The sequence below is a fragment of the Uloborus diversus genome, unplaced genomic scaffold (genome assembly GCF_026930045.1).
Source record: "Uloborus diversus isolate 005 unplaced genomic scaffold, Udiv.v.3.1 scaffold_12, whole genome shotgun sequence".
NCBI lineage: Eukaryota > Metazoa > Arthropoda > Arachnida > Araneae > Uloboridae > Uloborus > Uloborus diversus.
The window spans coordinates 9,982,393-10,003,290 of NW_026557876.1; the positions used below are offsets into that span (position 1 = coordinate 9,982,393).

A 20,898-nucleotide genomic window follows, 5' to 3' on the forward strand; every position below is an offset into this window, starting at 1 on the left:
CTTTTATTTATGTATTCATATTATTTATATTTTATTTTTTATATGCATCTAAATGACTGTCCGGATAAGGCGAGGTCCGGTTTAATAGGGATCGGATTAATGCGTGTTTACTGCATACAAAAAAAAGTGTGATAAATTTAAAAAGAAAAAGACTCACCTGGTCATCAGCTTGTTTTGGAACACACACCATGTAATTTAGCAGGAATCTTCCAACGCTAGCACTGCAGCAATCTCCTAATATACTCAACTAACCGAACGTCATCTTTCTTGTACTTTCTAGTACTTCAAACTATGGCAAATACAGTTTTCAAAACACTCTTTATTTTTCTTTCACTATTTAATGACACCTTTGGTACGCTACTTCCGCTTAGCCTCCGAAACATGCTATTCACCCCTGGTCAATCGAATAAAAAAAGAACCATCCAATATTCTTCTTCTATTAGGATTTTTTGTTTTTCTTGTTTTTAATTAATGTAAGCACGTTACTGTGCGAGTACTACACGGCCCAAATAGCACAAGTCAGAATGGAATAGGTATTAAAAAGAGAGGGTATTAGCACCCATGGCACCGGTGGGAATTGAACTCAAGACCTTCCTGACAGCGTTCAGGCAGCTACCAGAGCTGGCGCTTTCCACCGCTAGGGCCGCTAGGGCGCAATGGTCCCTCCGATGAGCTTGTTGCTCAGGTTTTTGTTTGATGAGGACAACAATTTCAGTGTCTTGTCGACGGATAATTTTATTCCAAGCAATCCACAGCACATACATGTACAGACAATATATGAGAGATTTTTCAGCAGAAAGAAGGAAATGTACTGGCGGAGCGAGGTTGGGAGTCTAACCCAAATGCGCGAAGGAATCCCTCAGATCACCCTACCACTGAGTCATCCATCCTGCATTAGAATGGAAAATTTGAGTTGCACAGAGCTGTTTAACTTTTCGTAAGAATTTGTAGAAACTCTTTCGTAAAATTAACTACACGGTCGTGCCCTTCGCTGGCGTCAACCGGTCTAGTCTTGCGAGGTTTGGCTAATATTAGTCTTTTTGACTATTTGTGATCACATTTATTAGAAAGAGTTCAAAAGTACTTACCAAATCGATCTACATATACAGGGTAGGATCAAAAGTAATGAGAATTCGTTTAAAAAGGCAGATTTATTGAGCTGATTGGTACAACTGATTAATAGTTTCAAAATAGGAACCTCCATCAATCACTGCCTACACTAAGGCTTGGACTGAAAGACATTCCTGAAGTCCTGTTCTGGGATTTTTGCAAGGCCTGCCTTGACATTTGCCTGGATCTCCTCGAAAACTCGAAACGTTTTTCTTTCAGCACTGATTTTAATTGTAGAAACAGGAAGAAGTCAGGAAGTGACATGTCCGGAGTGTAGGGAGGCTGGGACACCACGGGAACGCTGATTCGGACCTTTTTCAGTCAGAACTCTCGGCACCAGTTTCCCGCCGTTTTTCCGCATGTGCAACTCTTCGGTAGCAATGCGTTACACCATTATCTCCGATAATTTCAGGGCTTCTTCTACTTGGTAGAGACTCGAACGCCAGTCAATGTTCAAAAATTCACGCACTCGCTGCACATTCACGTCAATACTGGGATTCGTCAGACCCCTCTTCTCGGCCCTCACTTTGTGCCACTTCTTGACATGGAAATAGGAAAGACACTCAGTCCTAGACACCTGTTGAAGCATTCTAAACGTTTCAGAGGGTAACCGGAAGCAAACTTTGATCAGCAAGCGTTACTCTAACGAACCTTCCATATTAATTTTCACATACCACCGTATAGGGGCTACTGTTAAAGCCAGTGCCAAAACCTGGAAGGCAACTGACCCGCGTTGCGCTGTGAAGCCAACACCGCGTCAATATAACGTGAGGTTCATCACTTTTGAATCCAACGCTGCACCTCAATACTCATCACACACAACAAGATTAATACATAGTAATAAAGATTTATTGATCATAAAATTTAAAAAAAAATTAATTTGAATTTTGACACCTTGAATTCAAATTATGTTTTTCGCAATCACGAGTGTGAGTATGTAGGTGTGTGTGTTTGTGTGTAGGGTGTATGTGTATGTGTGTAGGCATGTGTGTTTGTGTCTGTGTGCTGGCATGAGTGTGTGGGTAGTTGTGTGTATGAATGTGTGAGGGGGGATGTGTATGTGTGTGTAGGCATATATGTTTGTGTCTGTGTGCAGGCATGAATGTGTGGATAGTTGTGTGTATGTGTGTGTATGTTTTTGTGTGTATATGTGTAGGTGTCTGTATGTATGCGTGTGTGTATGTGTTTGTGCGTGTGTATGTGTTTGTGTATGTGTGTAGGTGTATGTGTGTATGTGTTTGTGTGGGTGTATGTGTTTGTGTGTGTCTATGTGTTTGTGTGTGTGTGTGTGCGTGAGTGTGTGTAGTTGTGTATGTATGGGCGTGTGTGTAGTTGTGTATGTATGCGCGTGTGTGTAGGACATGGATGCAACCTAGAAACGGCTTTCGCTATAGGAGCAGCATCGTGAGGAGCCGGTCGACGGTGACGGTGTGGAGGGTGGCGGTGGGAAAATAAAATCAAAGGACATCAAAACAGTCAAGTGAGAACAATAAGCAATCGTGATTGCTCAAAAAGAATAATAAAGCAATTAACAAATGAAACTTTGTTTAATAAAAATCAGATAATTGCGAAGTTACTGTACTTATATGAGCATATTATTGAATGGAGAAGCTAAAACATTGTGTTGTTTGTGTTTCTTTGCAGGAAATATGTCGTATGCTTCGTTGTAATACGGGATATGGCAACAAAGGAGTTTCTTTTGCCGCTCACCCAGCACTCGAGGGAACTGGCTGTGGAAGGGAAAAAGTAAGAGTTAACAACTTATTTTTTTTTGTTAACGTATTTGAACAACACTTACTTTTGTGTTTCTCCAGGGGATTAACGCTCTTTTCTTTCTGAAGTTAACCCTAATGTTAAGTTTTCAAAACCTTAAAAAATTAGGATAAATAATTGCATTTGTGCTGAAAAGTAAAGAAAGAAAAATCACCGTCAAAAAAAGCACAAATTACAGATTACTGCAGACACGTGTTTCGGCATTACAAGGAACGCCTTTATCAATGCAAAAAGTAATGAGCTTATGGATGAAAAGACATACAGCAAAAGAGGCTTTTGTGCTTTTTTGACGTTGTTATTTCTTAATTTACCTCACAAAATTCTTTCCGTAAACGTGGAATCACATTTGATAGACTTTATCATCCTCATATGATATGTAACAGCCAATTTACTGATCGAGTAACGCTCCTGGCATCACCAACAATGAAACTCGCGCCACGGAATGATAATTTGATAATATTCTTTCTTTCTTTCTTTCACACACACAGATTGAGGTTTCTGCTATTCCACTAAGGAAGCTTATACCTCTACTAATCCACAATGTTTCCAGGATTTTGTTTTTCCGGGACAGTACAAAGACAACACAATAGATGGTGGTGCCATCTATGGAGAGTTTGAGAGATAATTTAGAACCAGGCCAGGAGCCGAATAACTTCCTAGTCTGGCATCCCCAGAGGTATCGTTTCACTTGGAGGACATTAAGACCCCGAGCATATTTAACGTCGCCCAGTCACCATTAATGACGACGGTGGGTCTTCGACCAGTGAGGATCGAACCCGAGACCCTCCGGTCCCGAGTCCAATGCCTTACTGATCAGGCTACCACGGCCTTGATAATATTTTTTTGGTAATGTTTGACATGCAGGGAACTACTTTATTTTGACTAGGCTGAATTAGATCCGGTCACTTAACTGTTTCACCGGTAAGACTGTCACTTTAGGAGAATGAAGGAACGAAGAAATTGTCAATAATGAACGCTACCTACTGGAGTTTAGGGCTCATCCACTGGAGTTAGGTTACAATTTCAACCATCAAAATATCACCTAAACAGGCAATGGCATCGTCCAAATGTTTATGTTGTCAACAATGAACGCTACCTAATGGAGTTTAGTTTAGGTTACAATGTCAACTATCAAAATATCACCTAAACAGGCAATAATGGCATCGTCCAAATGTTTATGTTGTCAACAATGAACGCTACCTAATGGAGTTTAGGTTAGGTTACAATGTCAGCTATAAAAATATCACCTAAACAGGCAATGGCATCGTTCAAAAGTTTATGTTGTCAACAATGAACGCTACCTACTGGATTTTAGGTTAGGTTACAATGTCAACTATCAAAATATCACCTAAACAGGCAATGGCATCGTTCAAAAGTTTATGTTTTCAACAATGAACGCTACCTAATGGATTTTAGGGCTCATCCACTGGAGTTAGGTTACAATTTCAACTATCAAAATATCACCTAAACAGGCAATGGCTTCGTTTAAATGTAGATGAAATTTTCACCCGTCATACCCATAGACTAATAATAAGAGTAGACCGAGCTTTCTCATTCTTGCTGATAAAGAAAATTGGTTCATAGATGTATCATGTGACTAGTGGAAGGGCTTGGCGAAGAATTGGCAGCATGGTTGCTAGATGGCAGCATTATCTATAGTTTGGCACTCGACATGTATTTTAAGACAATGTGTTTTCATTAAAAAAAAACTTCCAGGTGCAGAGATTGAACTGTTTTTCTTTTAGTTATGCATTATTTTGACATTAGTAATAGTTTTTGATCAGTTTTCGCTAACTTTTATTTCATTTGGAGCTGTCAGCGTTGGCGTGAACGAAATGGCGTAAACGTTTTGCGTTAACGCAAAAATGTACTAATCGGTATCTTAAATTGAAACTGTAGGTAAAAATCTTACCGTTTGCTGATTTTTCTTGGTCGCTTGCATCTTTAATTGCTTAGAGAGTTATTGAAATTGACTAAAGAAAATGCACAATGCTATCTAAACGAAAAACTCACTATATTAACAAAATATTTACAACTTAGAATAACAAATTTACAAATTGGACTCCATAAAAGATCATTCTTCCGTGTTCCATCAATTCTATTTATTTTATTTCGCACTGGCGTTGATCGTCTGCTGCGATCAATGCCCACTGTTGCTAGGATATCCACCAGTCACATGGTTTGGTTTATGAGCAGCAAAAGGGTTGCCATAGCTCGGTCTACTCTTATTATTAGTCTATGGTCATACCTTGACCAGCGACTTTCTAGTCTTTATATAATATTGAAAAAAAAGTTTTGCCAGAGAAGTTGTGAAATTGTGCCTGTGACTGTCTTACGTCCATCCGGGAGACTCCATAGGACCTATAACGCATTGAAATTTGGCACAAAATTACTTCGGATCCCGGTGGGTTGAACCTCCAAGCTTTTTTTTTTTTTTTTTAATTTATTTATTTTAAATGTTTTTTGTTAAATTATTTTTAAGACTAATTTCACATAAATCGTCTTTTCAGAGCGCGAAAGATCGTCAATTGATCATCGCCGATCAATTGGCACCAAAAAGTCATGACTTTAAAATCCAAGTCAATATACTAATCACTTAATTCGCATCAATTAGGCAAAAATTTAACTCAACTCAGATTACAGATCCTCGCTTTTCGTTCTTTTTGCAGTGGTGTCAAGGTGGCTTGTGTACCCCCATGCAGCGCCTATCAGGAACGTTAAGAGGAGGGCCCCTGGATGGTGGGTGGGGTGCTTGGTCGACCTACAGCCCCTGTACCTCCGACTGTGTCTCGAGGGGGAATAATCCTGCTGTTGGAATCATGGTGTCCACAAGAAGATGCGATAATCCTAGGTAAGTTCTGTATTTGGAGTTACAGTGAAACCTCAATAAGTAGTCGACCGGTTAAGTGGTCACTCCCTTTAAGTGGTCGTTTTTCTTTGGTCCCGGTAATGTAAAATGATCCTCCTTTACTGGTCACCAAATTTAATTTTACCCGGTTAACTAGTCACTCAAAAATTGTTTTCTAAAATTCCTTTTCCTCATCGGATCTTAGAAAATAGTGTCGGACTTGGTTGAAAGGCTGTTTGATAGTCATTTTTCCTTGAAATCTCGATCCTCCGTTCTGGTCGTTCAAAGCATACTTCTTGCTGTGACTCTGCCGAGTGCCAAGAGTATGAATCAAACTCCTTTCAGCAAGACATATAAAATCTAATACCTGGAGAAAGTTAGCCAGTATTTAACATCCGTTCAAGGAACTACAAACACAGAATTTAAAGCTTGATGTATGTTAGAAGAGATAGTTATTTTCCGTAAGCAACAACTTCATGAGTCAACATTGAAGGATGGTATTAATGTACTGTAACTAGTACATTAAAATAAGTTGTTGTTATTTAGTAATGCATCAGTAGGAGAAATGAAGCAAAGTAACTATCATTAGTATTTTCCCCCCTTTTTAATATTTCCACTAATTTATAGACATTGATTACATAAGCTATTGCTTTTCTCACAGAATTCTACTGCTATTCATGAATATTTGTAAGGCTTTTTTTTTTCTTTCCTAATTTCCCACTCCACATAAGTAGTCACTCCGCATAAGTGGTCAAAAATTTTTGGTTCCTTGAGTGACGACTTAACGAGGTTTTACTGTAATTCTTTTGAAACATCTAATACATGCTGAGAACTGCCCTTCGGTACCTCCGTTTGGTTATAGTTTTATCGAGTTTCACGGGCTATATCTGATTCGAAGTATCAACGGTTAATAGCACGCTGAATTTTAAACATGAATATAGAACAAAACGAGCTCATGTGTTCATCACGTGACTTCCTTTTACGCCATTTTAATGATAATAGTGACTTGGAGTAAGGAAAGAAGCACTTTAAATATTTTAAGCCAAATTTGTTGCGAACCGAAGCAAAAAAAAAAAAAAAAAATTAATTTGAATTTTGACCTTTTGAATTCAAATTATGTTTTTCGCAATCACGTGTGTGTGTGTATGTAGGCATGTGTGTTTATGTGTGTGTGGGGGTATGTGTGTTTATGTGTAGGGGGTATGTGTATGTGTGTGTAGGCATGTGTGTTTGTGTCTGTGTGCAGGCATGAATGTGTGGGTAGTTCTGTGTATGTGTTTGTGTGTGTATGTGTAGGTGTCTGTATGTATGCGTGTGTGTATGTGTAGGTGTCTGTATGTATGCGTGTGTATATGTGTTTGTGTGTGTATGTGTTTGTGTGTGTATGTGTTTGTGCATGTGTGTAGGCGCATGTGTGTATGTGTTTGTGTGTGTATGTGTAGGTGTCTGTATGTATGCGTGTGTATATGTGTTTGTGTGTGTATGTGTTTGTGTATGTGTGTAAGTGCATGTGTGTATGTGTTTGTGGTGTATGTATTTGTGTATGTGTGTGTACGTGTTTGTATGTGTGTGTGTGTACGTGTTTGTATGTGTGTGTGTGTGCGTGTGTGCAGTTGTGTATGTATGCGCGTGTGTGTAGCATATGGATGCAACCTGGAGACGGTTTTCGTTATAGGAGCAGCATCGTGAGGAGTCGGTCGACGGTGATGATGCGGAGGATGATGGCGGGAAAGTAAAATGATAGCACATCAAAACGGTCAAATGAAAGCAATAAGCAATCGTGATTGCTCAAAAAAAAAAAAAAAAAGTTTTATACTGATTTATTTTCCCAATATTGGACATTCTAATGTGATTCAATAATTAAATCTAAATTCTCTAAATATTGCCAATAGTGACCAAAATAAAACCAGATTAAAAAAAAAAACACCAAATTAGTTGCCAAGTTGGTGAAAAAACTTGGCGACTAAAAGCTTGGCGATACATTGGAAAGTGTTTGCCAAATTATAACACCACTTGATCTTGCATTGAAATTAACAATCATTTCCCCCAAAAAGGGTGTAAAAGACCCCCTTTGAAACATCCAAATGCAACCAAAAAGGGAGGTGCACAACTAGACCCCACAAGGAATCAACGTACCAAATTTCAACTAATCATTTAGTTTTTACCACGATTTGCTTTATCGCTAGGATGCACCGTTTTTGAGTAATGCGAGATACATGCCGCGCATACGCACATGTATACATATGAAGTGCCCTTCTCAGTCAAAATTATTACCACGTAATGATAATTCTCTAGTATTATATTTTCATCCATATTTTTAATGTCTTTTAATTCTTAAATTTAATTATTTTATTTCTATTTAACACAAACTGCCGAATGGCAACACGTAATTAAAAAAAGAGAAAAAGACGCACGAGATCGTGTTCCACGAATTTTGGTCTTGAGAAAATAAAAATGACGACTTCTTGAAGTATATGTGATGTAAATAAAGTTTTGTCGATTTTTATAAAATAATGGAGTCAAATTCTTATACAAAATTAGGGTGTTGTTATAAACCTTCACAACACTCTCACATACATACGGACCTGTCGAGAAAACTCGTTGTAATTAATTCGGGGATCGTCAAAGACACACCGTTTTTGAGTAATGCGAGATACATCCGCGCCATACGCACATATATACGTACATACAGACGTCTCGAGAAAACTCGTTGTAATTATTTCGGGGATCGTCAAAATGGATAATTCGAGCGTCTGTACGTTCTTAGGCGTATATCCACGTGTGGTCGGGTGTAAAACACACGTGGCGTGAAGTGACATGTTAATGAGTTTTTTACTTAATATTCATTTGGGAGCATGCAAAATGGAAATTAAGACCGATATTTGGTTGAAATTTTTTTTCGCGAATACAATACTTCCTTTACTTTGTAAAAGGAAGTAAAAAGAAGGAACGCAATTTCTCAATGTTTTCTCACAATCAGTATAAAGGAAACATTCAATTGGGTACAAAAAAGCAGTTGAAAACTTTGTACAAAGATATGTGTGCAACAAGATCCTCTTGGCGAACACATCCGCCCCTGCAGACTCCCCCTCCCCCCCCCCCCGTACTAAGTGATGTAATAACTGCCTACTGCCCACTTGGCAATGTCATTCTTTCTTTTTCTATTCAATGGACTCGCACTAGGTTATACTAGAGTGCTCGGGAAAAAGAGTATAAGTCAAAAATTGAGTAAAATCAGGTTATTTCATATTTATACTATATGGACCTTATCTTTCATTGCGGTTCAGATAGTAAATGTGTAGTAAACATTGTGAAAATAAACAAACACCTGATGGAGTGGTCTACTTCTGAAATCTAGAAGGAAAGCTGTGGAAAAACAGCTCCCCTTAAAATTCAGTATTTTTGACTTATACTCTTTTGCCCGAGCACCCTAGATATATTATCTGCTTACTTAACGATATCATTCCACATTTTTTAATTCAATCGAATCGCACAAGGTTACATAATTGCTTACTAACCGATGTCATTCTTTATTTGTAAACTGAATGAAATCGCGTTTGGTTATATAATAACTGCTTATTTAGCAATGTCGTCATTCATTTTTACTTCCGTTTACAGAAAAGGAAGTATTGTATTCCCGAAAAAAATTTCACTCAAAAATCAGCCTTAATTTCCATTGAGTTTTTTTTTTTTTTTTTGACCCGACCACACGTGGATATATGCCTAAGAACCTACAGACACCCGAAATATCCATTTTGAAGACCCCCGAGTTAATTACAACGAATTTTCTAGTGACGTCCGTATGTGCGTATGTATGTGCGTTATGTGCGTATGTATCTCGCATAACTCAAAAACGGTATGTCCTAGAAAGTTGAAATTTGGTACATAGACTCCTAGTGGGGCCTAGTTGTGCACCTTCCTTTTTGGTTGCATTCGGTTGTTCCTAAGAAGGTCTTTTGCCTCTTTTTGTGGGTAAATCATCGTTAATTTTGATGTAAGCTCAAGTGGTGTTATAATTTGTCGAACACTTGGCGATATATCGCCAGTTTTTTGGTCGCCAAGATTTGTTGCCAACTTGGCGACAAATTTGGCGATTTAAAAAAAATGGTTTTTAATTTGGCTACTGTTAGTGATATTTAGAAAGTAAACAATTGAATCACATTAAAACTGCCAATAATGGGGAAATGACATTAAATTGGAGTAAAAGGAAGTAATGTGATGCACACATCAGCTCGTTAAATTCAATGAACTCACACTAGGTTATCAAACAACTAATAATATGATGATGTCGTTCTTCAGTTTATTCAACATACTCTTTCTGAAAATGTATACATTGCAAAGAAATGGAACAAAAAGTAGTGCCCGAAAGTGAAAATTTAGAAAACAAATCATAACAGGATTAAAAATTTCATTTCTTCCTTTTCGTTTTTTCAAGGCCTCAGAATGGAGGACGTTTCTGCCCTGGGAAAGATAGAAGAGTACTGACATGTGATGCCACAAGGGTGAGTAAATATTTGAATTTATCAGTATAGGGTAACAACCCCAGTAACTGCCACTTTAAGAGTTAGTCCTTAAACTTACCTCTGTTTTCATTTCTTAGAAAACAAATATTTACTTGTAAATATTTTTGTATTAAAGAATGCACATCTGTGCATAGATTCAGTTCACTAAAAGCAAAAATATTTGAATAGATATTTTTTATAAAAATATATGCATAAAAAGATACCAAAATCACCAGTAATTGACACTTGATACTCCAGTGTATGACACCTTGTGATCCAGTGATTGGCACATGTTAATAGAACTGGAAAATCACTTTATTTTTCACTTTTAGATTACAGATAAATTTCATCATCTTAAGAAACATAATTAATGTTAATTTAAAGTAGGTAATTTTACATAAATTAATGTTAAATTACACATCTTGACGTTGAAAACGTATTTTAGAGAAAGAAAAATATAGAATGTTACATGAAAAGAATATCGAGATTATTGCTGTTTCATCAGTCGACATGCAGTTTTGATTTTAAGATTTGCAGCTGTTTTCACATAAAAAGGAACATTAAACCGATGATTCAAAAGGACCACAAAAAATGGAACAGTTCTCTACAGTCGCAATATCTAACTGCGATGGCCAAACATATTTGTTTTTTATCATTTTTTTTTATTTTTAATTTAACAGTAGATTCTGAAAGATTCAAATCAATAGTGGAACCCATATAATGTTTTTGCTGCAAAAGTATCAGAAATCAAATTAGTGACACATTGCACAACAAATTAGGGACCATACGTGCCAATTACTGGGGACTAGAAAACCTGAAGCACCACTAAATGGCATCCATCATTTCTTCAAAAATCCAAAAATAGACAAAAATTTACTTCTACCCACTCAAAGTAACATCTTTCAACTAAACAAAACTTTCGACAACCAAAATTTAATATAAATTTTAAGTCAGATTTTAATGGATTAATGTGCATGCTTCCCTTAAGCCAGAGAAGAAGCTTTTGCAACAAAAATGGCTGATTCGACACAAGCCACAATTGTTTCTCATTCCTATACACTGCTACCATTTAGTAACATGAATTGAAATTATAATCTTTAAAGTAAATGTACATTCAGTTGATATATAGCCTTCTACTTTTAAAAGACTGGATATGAATCTTATTTTAGGACATTCATGTTGTAAGTGTCAATCACTGGTGACCTGCCAATTACTGGGGGTGTTACCCTATCTGTTTAAAAAAAAAAAAAGCGCAATGTTTCTATTGCAGCATGTTACTCGTAACATATTGCACAGCGTAAAATCCGCAATGAATTTGGGAAACATTACACAAAACTTCCTAAACGTAAATTTCCCATCAACCACAGAGTAGCTATACGGTATCATGCAGGGGTGCCCATCCCCTCCCCCCCCCAAGTTCAAGGGCGCAATCCCCCCCCCCCCCGCGCAAAAAATTTCAACACAATTCCCTCCCTTTTTTTTAGCTCTCTTTTTCTATTATCAACTTTTTTTTAAATACTTTTTTTTAATATTATTTATTTTTTTTTTAAATATCTTTATTCTTGCCTTTATTTATTTTTATTTATTATTTTTATTTTATTAGAAAAGTTCTGTGTTACGCCAATGAAACACACACACACAAACTAAAAAAAATAATGAAATAAAATGCAAACAGAATAAAATAAAATAGTTTAAATTAAAAAAAAGTCAATAAATAACTTTAAATAAATTCATTTAAAAAGTTTTAAAATCCCCCATTTTGCCCCTTCCCCAGTGGCCACCCCTGGTATATATTCGAAGTTATTGACGTTTCATAAACGTTATCTTGCATGTGTTGAGCTTGTCAAAAAGTTAATTTTTGTTTTGTTACTATCCTTAGATTTGCACTTTATCGACCAGAAAGTTGATCCTGGATGAGTTCATCAGCGACACCTGTCGGCAAGCATCATCACGTGACAATACACTGGAAAGCACCGGGACTCAATTTCCGAGTCAAGAAAGTATGTAATCCTGACTCTATGTGAAATTTTTAATGTTTCTTGAAATCGATTTAGAAAACTTTTAGTTATAAGTTTTGTGGATTCAGAGATGTTTTCTCGAAAAACATCTGTGAAAATATGTGACTTCACCTGTGTCACGATATGTATGGTGTTCTGCCGATGTTTATCACTCTTAAAACTTCAAGGTAACTGTATATCATATTACCTCGCATTATTCGGCATACCGGAAAAAAGCGAGGTTGACCAGAGCTCCCCAAGGTATGAACTCACTTGGAGGAATTTGTGACCACAACATATTTAACGTGCCCCATCAGGGGTGCTCACAGGGGGGGGGGGGAATATGGCGCAAGTTACACCATTTAAGTTTTTTTGGGGGGGAATTTTCAAATTTTTTTATTTGAACTTATTTATTAATTTATTTTTAATTTAAAATACTTATTTTATTTTATTCCATTTATATTTTATTTCATTTATTTGTTCAGTTTGTGTGTATATGTGTGTGTGCGTGCATGTCATTGACTTAGCACAGAGCTTTTCTAACAAAATAATAATAATAATAATAATAATTAAAAGTAAATGAATATAAATAAATAATATTTTTAAAAAATAAATTAATTTAAAAAAGAGAGCGAAAAATTAAAAAAACAGGGTTGAGAAAATGGGGGGGGGGGGGAGATTGCGCCATTGAACTTGGGGGGGGGGGCACTCCTGTGCCCCATTCACCATTAACGAACACGGAAGATCTTCGACTGGCCTTCACACTGCCCTACATTCCCATCCCAGTAGCATGTGCTTTTCCAAACCGGTAGAAGCTCAAAAATCAATACAGCTTAAGAACCAAGCTTTGCCTTCATTTTCGAGTTGAAACTCACATGTCTGTGGACTCTCGCTGGAGTGACAAATTTTCTTTATATACCAGTTTGTTGGCACTCTAGCTTCAATTTAATGACATCTGCTTCCAGCCTGGGGCAGACTGCCCCGCCGGCATATGAACAAACTTTACTCTGATGGAGACCATGCCCAAATTTGGAGACTGGTTATTGGTTACCAAGTAGAAACGTCATTCATCTCGTTTATATAGCTTGTTTTGCATGCTCTAGTTATTGTTTGACTCGAAACAAGATCTTTTAGACATTATTCTGAGGCAAGGGGAATTAAAAACATTCAAACGTAAATTCAGAACTTCTGAGGAGGGAAATTATTTCATTTGCGTTGGATGATTGAAAAAAAAAAAAAACACACGGCTGACACGCATTTGCGTCGGTTGTCCAATCAGGAATCCCAGAACTGTTACAAGGTCCCTAGCTGAGTAACCTTTGTTTATATGCGGCCCGCCGGCACTTGGACCAATGAGCCGATGAGCACGCCCATGCACCCTCAAGTCTGAACACCTTATTTTATTTTATTTATTTATTTACTTATTTATTTATTATTATTTATTTATTTATTTATTTATTTGCGCTCACAAAATTGTACGATTTCACATCGTTTTTTTTTTTCTTTTCTTTAAGCTCGTACACCAGTGTACAATCCTTTTTTTTCTCCCTCTTCATTTATTTATTTATTTATTTATGCATTTACTTATTTATTTATTTATTAGTTTTTATTTTTAGCACCTTTATTTTGCACTTTTTTTTTGCACCTCCTTTTTTGCGCCCTTTAGAGACCAAGGCGCCCTTTTGTGGGACCCAGTCCTCCCCTGCTTCCAGCTCGGTTATTCCCGATTCCAGACTGATGAGTCCAAACAAGGACGAAACTTCAGTCTGTGGGTGGTATAACCGGACTGTCGGTACACTGAAACTAGGCTGATTGATTTCGGCATTTTGTTGCCTGTAAACAGCAAGGGTCGTTAAAATATGCCTTAAAATTTGCCGGTTGTAGTAAAATTTCATAATGCAAAAAAAAAATTATAACCCCTGGCTCAGAGGAGGTAACTTGCCACTGATAAATCATAGGTGTGCTGTACAGTAGAAGACCGTTATAACGCACACCTTGGGACCAGAGCTTTTGCGTTATACAGGTTTTTGCGTTACATAAGATCATTTCACAAACTTTGAAACTAATATTCAGAATATATATATTAGCAATTCAGAATGAGTTTTATCTGCAATGAGTATTAAAGCACCAATATTACAATTAGTTGTTCAGAAATAAATATGTTTCACAATCAAAAGAAAGTGCATTATCCTGCACTTCTGCTAGCTTCATGGTTTGCATAACAACTGCATTTTCAAGAGCCATTTGGTATTTTCTATTTACTGTAAGTACTAATTTTCTCTTAAAAGCTTTGAATTAGAATGGAAAGATGAGAAACTGTTTCAAAATTTGATTAGCCTTACAATTTTAATGCTTGCAAAGTAAAACAGAGGGATTTTTTAAACTTCAAAACCTATTGTTTACTTCTGAAAAGTTGTACCGTTTTATAGAGAATTGCGTTATATAGGTTGGCGTTATAACGGTCTTCTACTGTATTAAATTTTCCCATTCTTCTAGATTCCCATTCATGCTATGTGTGGTGCCACAAACGTGGTGGAGGATATATGACTCAGGGTTGGACAATACCGGATGGAACTCCTTGCTGGAGAGGCCATGGAAATCATAACATGTACTGCGTCAAAGGAGAATGCCAAGTAAGTCTTCAATGTCGAAAATTTTCACTGAGGGCATAATGAAAATGAAAACAATGCAAGTAACTTTTAACCAAAGAATACAATAATTAGTAAGATTAGAGCTTCTTCATCTCTAAGGCATGTTTTTCTGAAATTTTTACTGCTTAATATTGTTGGCGATTATTGGTAAACTTCTACGTCATTGTTGATTTTTTAACACGCTTTTATTAGCTTCACCTGTATGTATGTATGTATGTATGTATGTATGTATGTATGTATGTATGTATCTTGTAACGGAATCTTGCAGCTCAAATTTCGCCCACTTCCTGCGATCGGATTCTTTTGAGATTTGGCACGCGACCTCAGACACGATGACAATACAATATTCTATAATTAAATTAATTAATTAACTCTTTTAATTGTTAGTTTCCTCCAATTTTAATCAATATTTTGGCATAAATCCAACAATGTGAAAAAGGAAAATTTTTAAAAAATACATTAAAAAATGCTCGCAAAAATTATTTAAAAATATCTACAAAAACCTTTAATTTTTCTGCATCAGACAAAATTTGTTCCAATGTTCCAAGGTAATTAGAACATGAAATATAATTGTTTTAAGCTAATTTCATGCCAAAATTTAGGTGAGCCTTCAATTGCTGATCAGACCATTGTTGAACAAAACTTTTATTTAAATGCATCTCAAATTTTCAAATATAAATATGATTTCCGCAAACATACATCAATGACTCACAGTAGCTTCCCATCAGAGTGCCCTTGTCTTAACTTTAAGATATTACCTCGCACTCGTTTTATAAATAATTTCGTCGCCTGATCATTCTCCAACATAAGACTAAAAACAGAAAAATAAAATAATAGTTTAAAAAACTAAAAAAACACGCTTTCGTAGCAAAATGAATTAAAAAGTGAAAAATAATCTTTGGATGATAGTAGTTGACCAATCACTTAATTTTAATGTAATACAAAAAAGCGTGGGGGGGGGGGGCTTCTTATCAGTTGTCTTGAATTTCTTCCATCTGTTGTCCAAGCAAAAATATAAATAGACAGCACCCCACGCTTTTTTGTATTACATTAAAATGAATTGATTGGTCCACTACTATCATCCAAAAATTATTTTTCACATTTTAGTTCATTTTGCTACGAAAGCGTGTTTTTTTTAGTTTTTTAAACTATTATTTTATTTTTTTATATTGTAATAGCTGCGTTACCCGACTTTCTCGGCTACCTCGAAAATAAAAGTTGCATCAAATGACGCATGTTCAACAGTCAGGCTCAAATAAAAGAAAAAAATAGACAAAAAATTTCCCCTTCAACTTGAAGAAAAAAGCAATTTCAAAACTAAAAAGTTAAATTTCGACCTCTGTGGATTTTTTTTAAATTCCAAAAATTCAGATATCCTCATATATATAATAGCGAATGATCGAGTAACGCTGACGTCATTAACAATGAAACTCGCGCTATGGAATGATCATTTGTTAATATATATTTTGGGAATGTACGACATGCAGGGAAATGCTTTATTTTGACGAGGCAGAACTGGATCAGGTAACTTAACTGTTTTACTGGTAAGACAGTCATTTTAGGGGAATGAAGATTTTAAAAAAGTGGTTGAAAATTAACGCTACCTACTGGAGTTTAGTCTTCATCCACTGGAACTAGGGTTTAAATTTCAAGTATCAAAATACCATTCAACAAGCAATTGCTTCCTTAAAATGTAGAAGAGTAGAAGGAATTTTCACCCGTCATACCTTGACGGGCGGCTTTCTAGTTGTTATTGAAGCCCTTGTTTCCTAAAAGCAAATCGCCGACCTTCGACGTCGCTCCTCGTCGTGACGTTGAAATCAAAGTTAAGTGGATTCTGGCTTGGTCATTCACGACGCGGATTTAGCTCGGTCGCGCATGCGCGGAAGAATCAAGTTTTCGCCTCGGCAAGGAGCGACGCCGACGATCGGCGTGTTTGCGCCTAGGAACAAAAGCTTAATAGCAATAAACGTTCCGTTTCAAGGTTTTCTAGTGAAAACTATCCTTTGCCCCCCTTTACCCCCGCCCCCCCACCCAATGGGGCAATTATGACTTCTCTTGTGTGGCTATTCCTATTATTAAAAACTTCGACAGCAAAATAAGTTCGAAAATATGAAGCCTGTCCTCTATTTCTGCGCGTGTACTGAACAGATACATCTTTCTCGATTCACATTCTTAATCTAGAGTCCCTTGGGTGTTTTTCATTTCTTGAACATTAAGAAATCTGCATTTTACTCAGCAAGGTTTTAAATGAACAATGCCAGTTAAGGCTTTTTAACCCGTCACAGGGGAGGTGGAAAGTAGGACGTAACAGGGGACGTAAGGTCTTAAAGACCGCTCTACTTTCATTTTTTTTAAAAATCTTGTAATTAAGATACATTCCTGTAAATTCGCTTAAATATTCCCCTTGCCCTCTTCCTTAAAAATTCCCTTAAATATTCTTTGCACTTTTGTTAGCATGGGGAAAAAATATTTTTGAATTTTGAACTGAAATATACCTTTTCCGAGGAAATTTAACAAATGCCTAAAGATTTTTCGAGAGAAATCATATGCTGCAGTAAATAATTTATTATTCATAATAAAAATAAATCAGTCATCAATTAATGATATTATTTTAGTTGTTTAATATATACAGGACATTTTAATACCAAAAAATTTGATTATATCTCATTGCAAGAAAATTTTGACAGCCCTTTAACTATTAGTATTTCACGTCGTATTTCCATGAATAATTCAGCCTTTATTGTCCTTAAAACATCATTGCGTAACTTTTGCAAACATTTCATGCAATTCTCAACCTTATCTAGAATATTTTGCATTTCTTCCGCATAAAGCGTATAAGATAAATGATCCTATTTCCGCCATTCTAACATTATAAGAGCCATGTCTACTACTGCCGAAAGTAGTAACACTGAAGGGGAGGAGCGGTCTCACAGACCGCTTCTAAAGAATACAATGAAATTTAAACCAGATGTACTTGCCAAAACACTGAAAAGCAAGGGAGGTGTACAAGGTCACAAAACAGAAAGCTATTGGGAAAAAACATTCAATAGGACTGAAAATAAAATCGGGGGCGGTGGGATGAACTTTTGAGCGATCTTTGAGACCGCACCTCCCCTGTCAAGGGTTAAAAATCTTACATTATTTTAATTCTGTCATTTTATTATTTTCAGCCTTTTGATTGCAACGGCTACAGCACGGAAAGCGCAAATGATCTGAGATGTTCTGCAAGTAAGTAAAATTACTTAGGTAAATTTTTGACATTAATATCCATTGACTTCAATCACTGCTATACCTACTGCCCTTCTGGTCTTAACGAATCATTTCGACCTTAGAAGTCACCACATTAATTTCATGTCTCGATTTAAAAATATTTTATCTTGGCTAGTTTCTGGAAAAGTGGTTATCTAAATAAGCGTTGATAGAAAGTTAAATGCTTTATTTTACGAATTTGAGGATTTTTTTTTCTAATGGCTAGGCAGAGTGCAATTGAAAATGCAAAGTGAATTGATTCAAAAAGGGGGTTCAAAGTCATCAAGTCACGATCGGTTTCAGACTATAGCCAAGAATGTGCACTACAGCAATGAAGAGGGATTCTAGTCATCAGTTATTCTAGATTACAGAGTGGGAAAAGAGGATGGGCAAAAATTCAAATTCTGTGCAGATGATCGTCTAGGTAATCATGGCCTGTTAGTAGCCAAAATAAAGCCACTGCGAGTTCGGAAGAGACGAACGTCGATTAGACAGGACAGAACTATCAACCATTTTGTCGTTTAAAGCGTTACCCAGGGTACACCACAAGAAGGTAGGTCTTTGTTGTACTCCATTTGGGGAAAATAGTATCTAGTCTTCGGTGTAAGTTAAGAAAAATGAATGTATGCCAAGTACCAGGCATAGCTTTAAAGTAAAATTGATGCTTAATTTAACTGATGACCCAGCTGGCATCAATATTAAATATGATAATTAATATTATTAACTGGCAGATTGGCAGGTCATGAGTATGAGCAACTATAAACACTTCTCTCGAATAAAAACATTTTTTGAGGGTCTGTTTTATGTTACAGACTTGTAGAAACTAAGTCGGCGAATATAGATAAAAAATCAGCAATAAGTGTTTCAATTCATAATAATTACTGGTCAATTAAGTTGTCTCTGAAAAGTACTAGTGCATCCATTCCATATTCCTTGGTAACGTGATGGCTGTTAGATGGGCGGATTTATGGGGGGGCGGAGGGGGGCAATGCCCCCCCAGTTTTGGGAGGACTTTATGTAGTTACAACACATCTTCCAAAAATTTAAAAAAAAATCATTATTTTTTTGTTTTTGAACAATTCAGAAGAGCATGGGTGGATTTATGGGGGGGGGGAGGCAAAGGGGGCAATGCCCCCAGTTTTGGGAAGAGTTTATATAGTAACAACTTATCTTCCAAAATCTTATAACAGAAAAAGATCATGATTTTTTCTTTTTTGAATAGTTCAATGAAATTGAAGAGAATAGCGAATGTCCTTTTCTGAAGGGAGAAAAGAAAAAGAAAAAAAACGAACATTAAATACAAATAGTACAGCTGTCACTGGGGTACTGAAAATTGGTCTGAATTCACTATTTTGGACTGAAAACCATTTGGTCAAGTATATGAACGAAAATATAGGCTAAACGAGCTATGCATTCAGCTGCAACACTTATAATAATTGACTTTTGGGACCCTCCCTTCCCCCTCCCCTATTTGCTCTAACAGAACGATCTACTCGTTACGATTAGTTTTCTCTCTTTTCAGAATGTTTATTTTCAATTTGCGTGATTTCAAAAACTAGATGTTTTGACGTTGTTACAGACGAAAGATTTTGAAGAACCTTCTGGATTCACACGTTCAAATGAAATTGGCTGATTTGAAATGTATGCTATTAGAAAAGAAGTACATTGCTAAAAGGTTTTTGTACAGCAAAATACTATCAAATGTAACAGTTAACACCATACTCAATGAATGTATGTAACAATGAAACAAAAAACTGGAAAAATTGTCCAACCATTGAACAAACAGAACGTAAAATAACTAAATCAAAACTAAATTTCTGATTTTCCAGAATCATACATTGTAAGGAAAACATCTGAATAAAAGAAAAAGTGAGGGAGATATATTTCCGGCACGAAAGTTTTGCACAATTCATGTAAGATCGCATTATTCCCTGATAAAATGTTTTTATAACTGTGTTTTCTTTATTTTTTAAAGGAAAAAATTCGTATATATGAAATTAATAGTTAGAAATGTACTTCATGCTCTTGGAAAATTTTTGGCTTGTCTTTTTTTTTTTTTTGAGAAAGAAAAGTAAATACTATCGAAGACTGAATAAATTTCAGTTATCTGAACATTTTGATTAATTGAATCTTTTTACTTAGAGGGAAAGTACCATTTTCCTTACTTTCTAAATACTGTTTAAAAATTAACTGTTAAAACTATTTAAAATCTAAGTCATAATCATCTAAGTCTAAATGAGACAGTTATTGTCATCATTGAAATCTGAGTCATTCAGTCATCAAAAGTTTTGGAAAAATTTGCTGGAATTTGATAAAAACTGATAAAAACTTTACACAGATTTGTAAAACCATAAAAATCCTTTAACTGTAAAAACTGACGAATATTCGTTCAAATTATAAAAAATGTACAGGTAAGAGTGAATTACGTGCAGGGCAGGATTTGCCTATAAGATAAACAAGCTATAGCTTAGGGCCCCTGCTTTGAAGTGGGCCCCTAACTCCCAAAAAATTGTGATTCGTTCCTTAAAAAAACGGAAAGTGCTTGAAAAACTAATTTCATTTTCAAGTACTTGAAAACTTTGAATATTTGGAAACGTGTGGCTACAAACCTTAAATTTTAAAATTTCTAACAAATTGTAGGGGGAGGAATGCCAAAATGTGTCAAATTCAGCTACTTGTTACATCCTGCATCAAAAACGTAAAAATCATGGTTCTCGCGTTTGTAACATATTACTTGAAATAAATTTTTGTGACTCACATGCTTC

At 36.0% G+C, this 20,898-nt stretch overlaps 1 protein-coding gene across 1 annotated transcript in view; it reads left to right on the plus strand.

The window, feature by feature from the left end:
- LOC129232460 (A disintegrin and metalloproteinase with thrombospondin motifs 16-like) overlaps positions 1–20,898 on the plus strand; it is a 135,119-nt gene that overhangs the window by 79,921 nt on the left and 34,300 nt on the right. The window contains exons 10-15 of the mRNA XM_054866605.1: positions 2,755–2,856; positions 5,553–5,734; positions 10,167–10,233; positions 12,113–12,233; positions 14,727–14,863; positions 18,055–18,112. Coding sequence (XP_054722580.1) covers positions 2,755–2,856; positions 5,553–5,734; positions 10,167–10,233; positions 12,113–12,233; positions 14,727–14,863; positions 18,055–18,112 — 667 coding nt within the window. The remainder of the gene's footprint in view (positions 1–2,754; positions 2,857–5,552; positions 5,735–10,166; positions 10,234–12,112; positions 12,234–14,726; positions 14,864–18,054; positions 18,113–20,898) is intronic.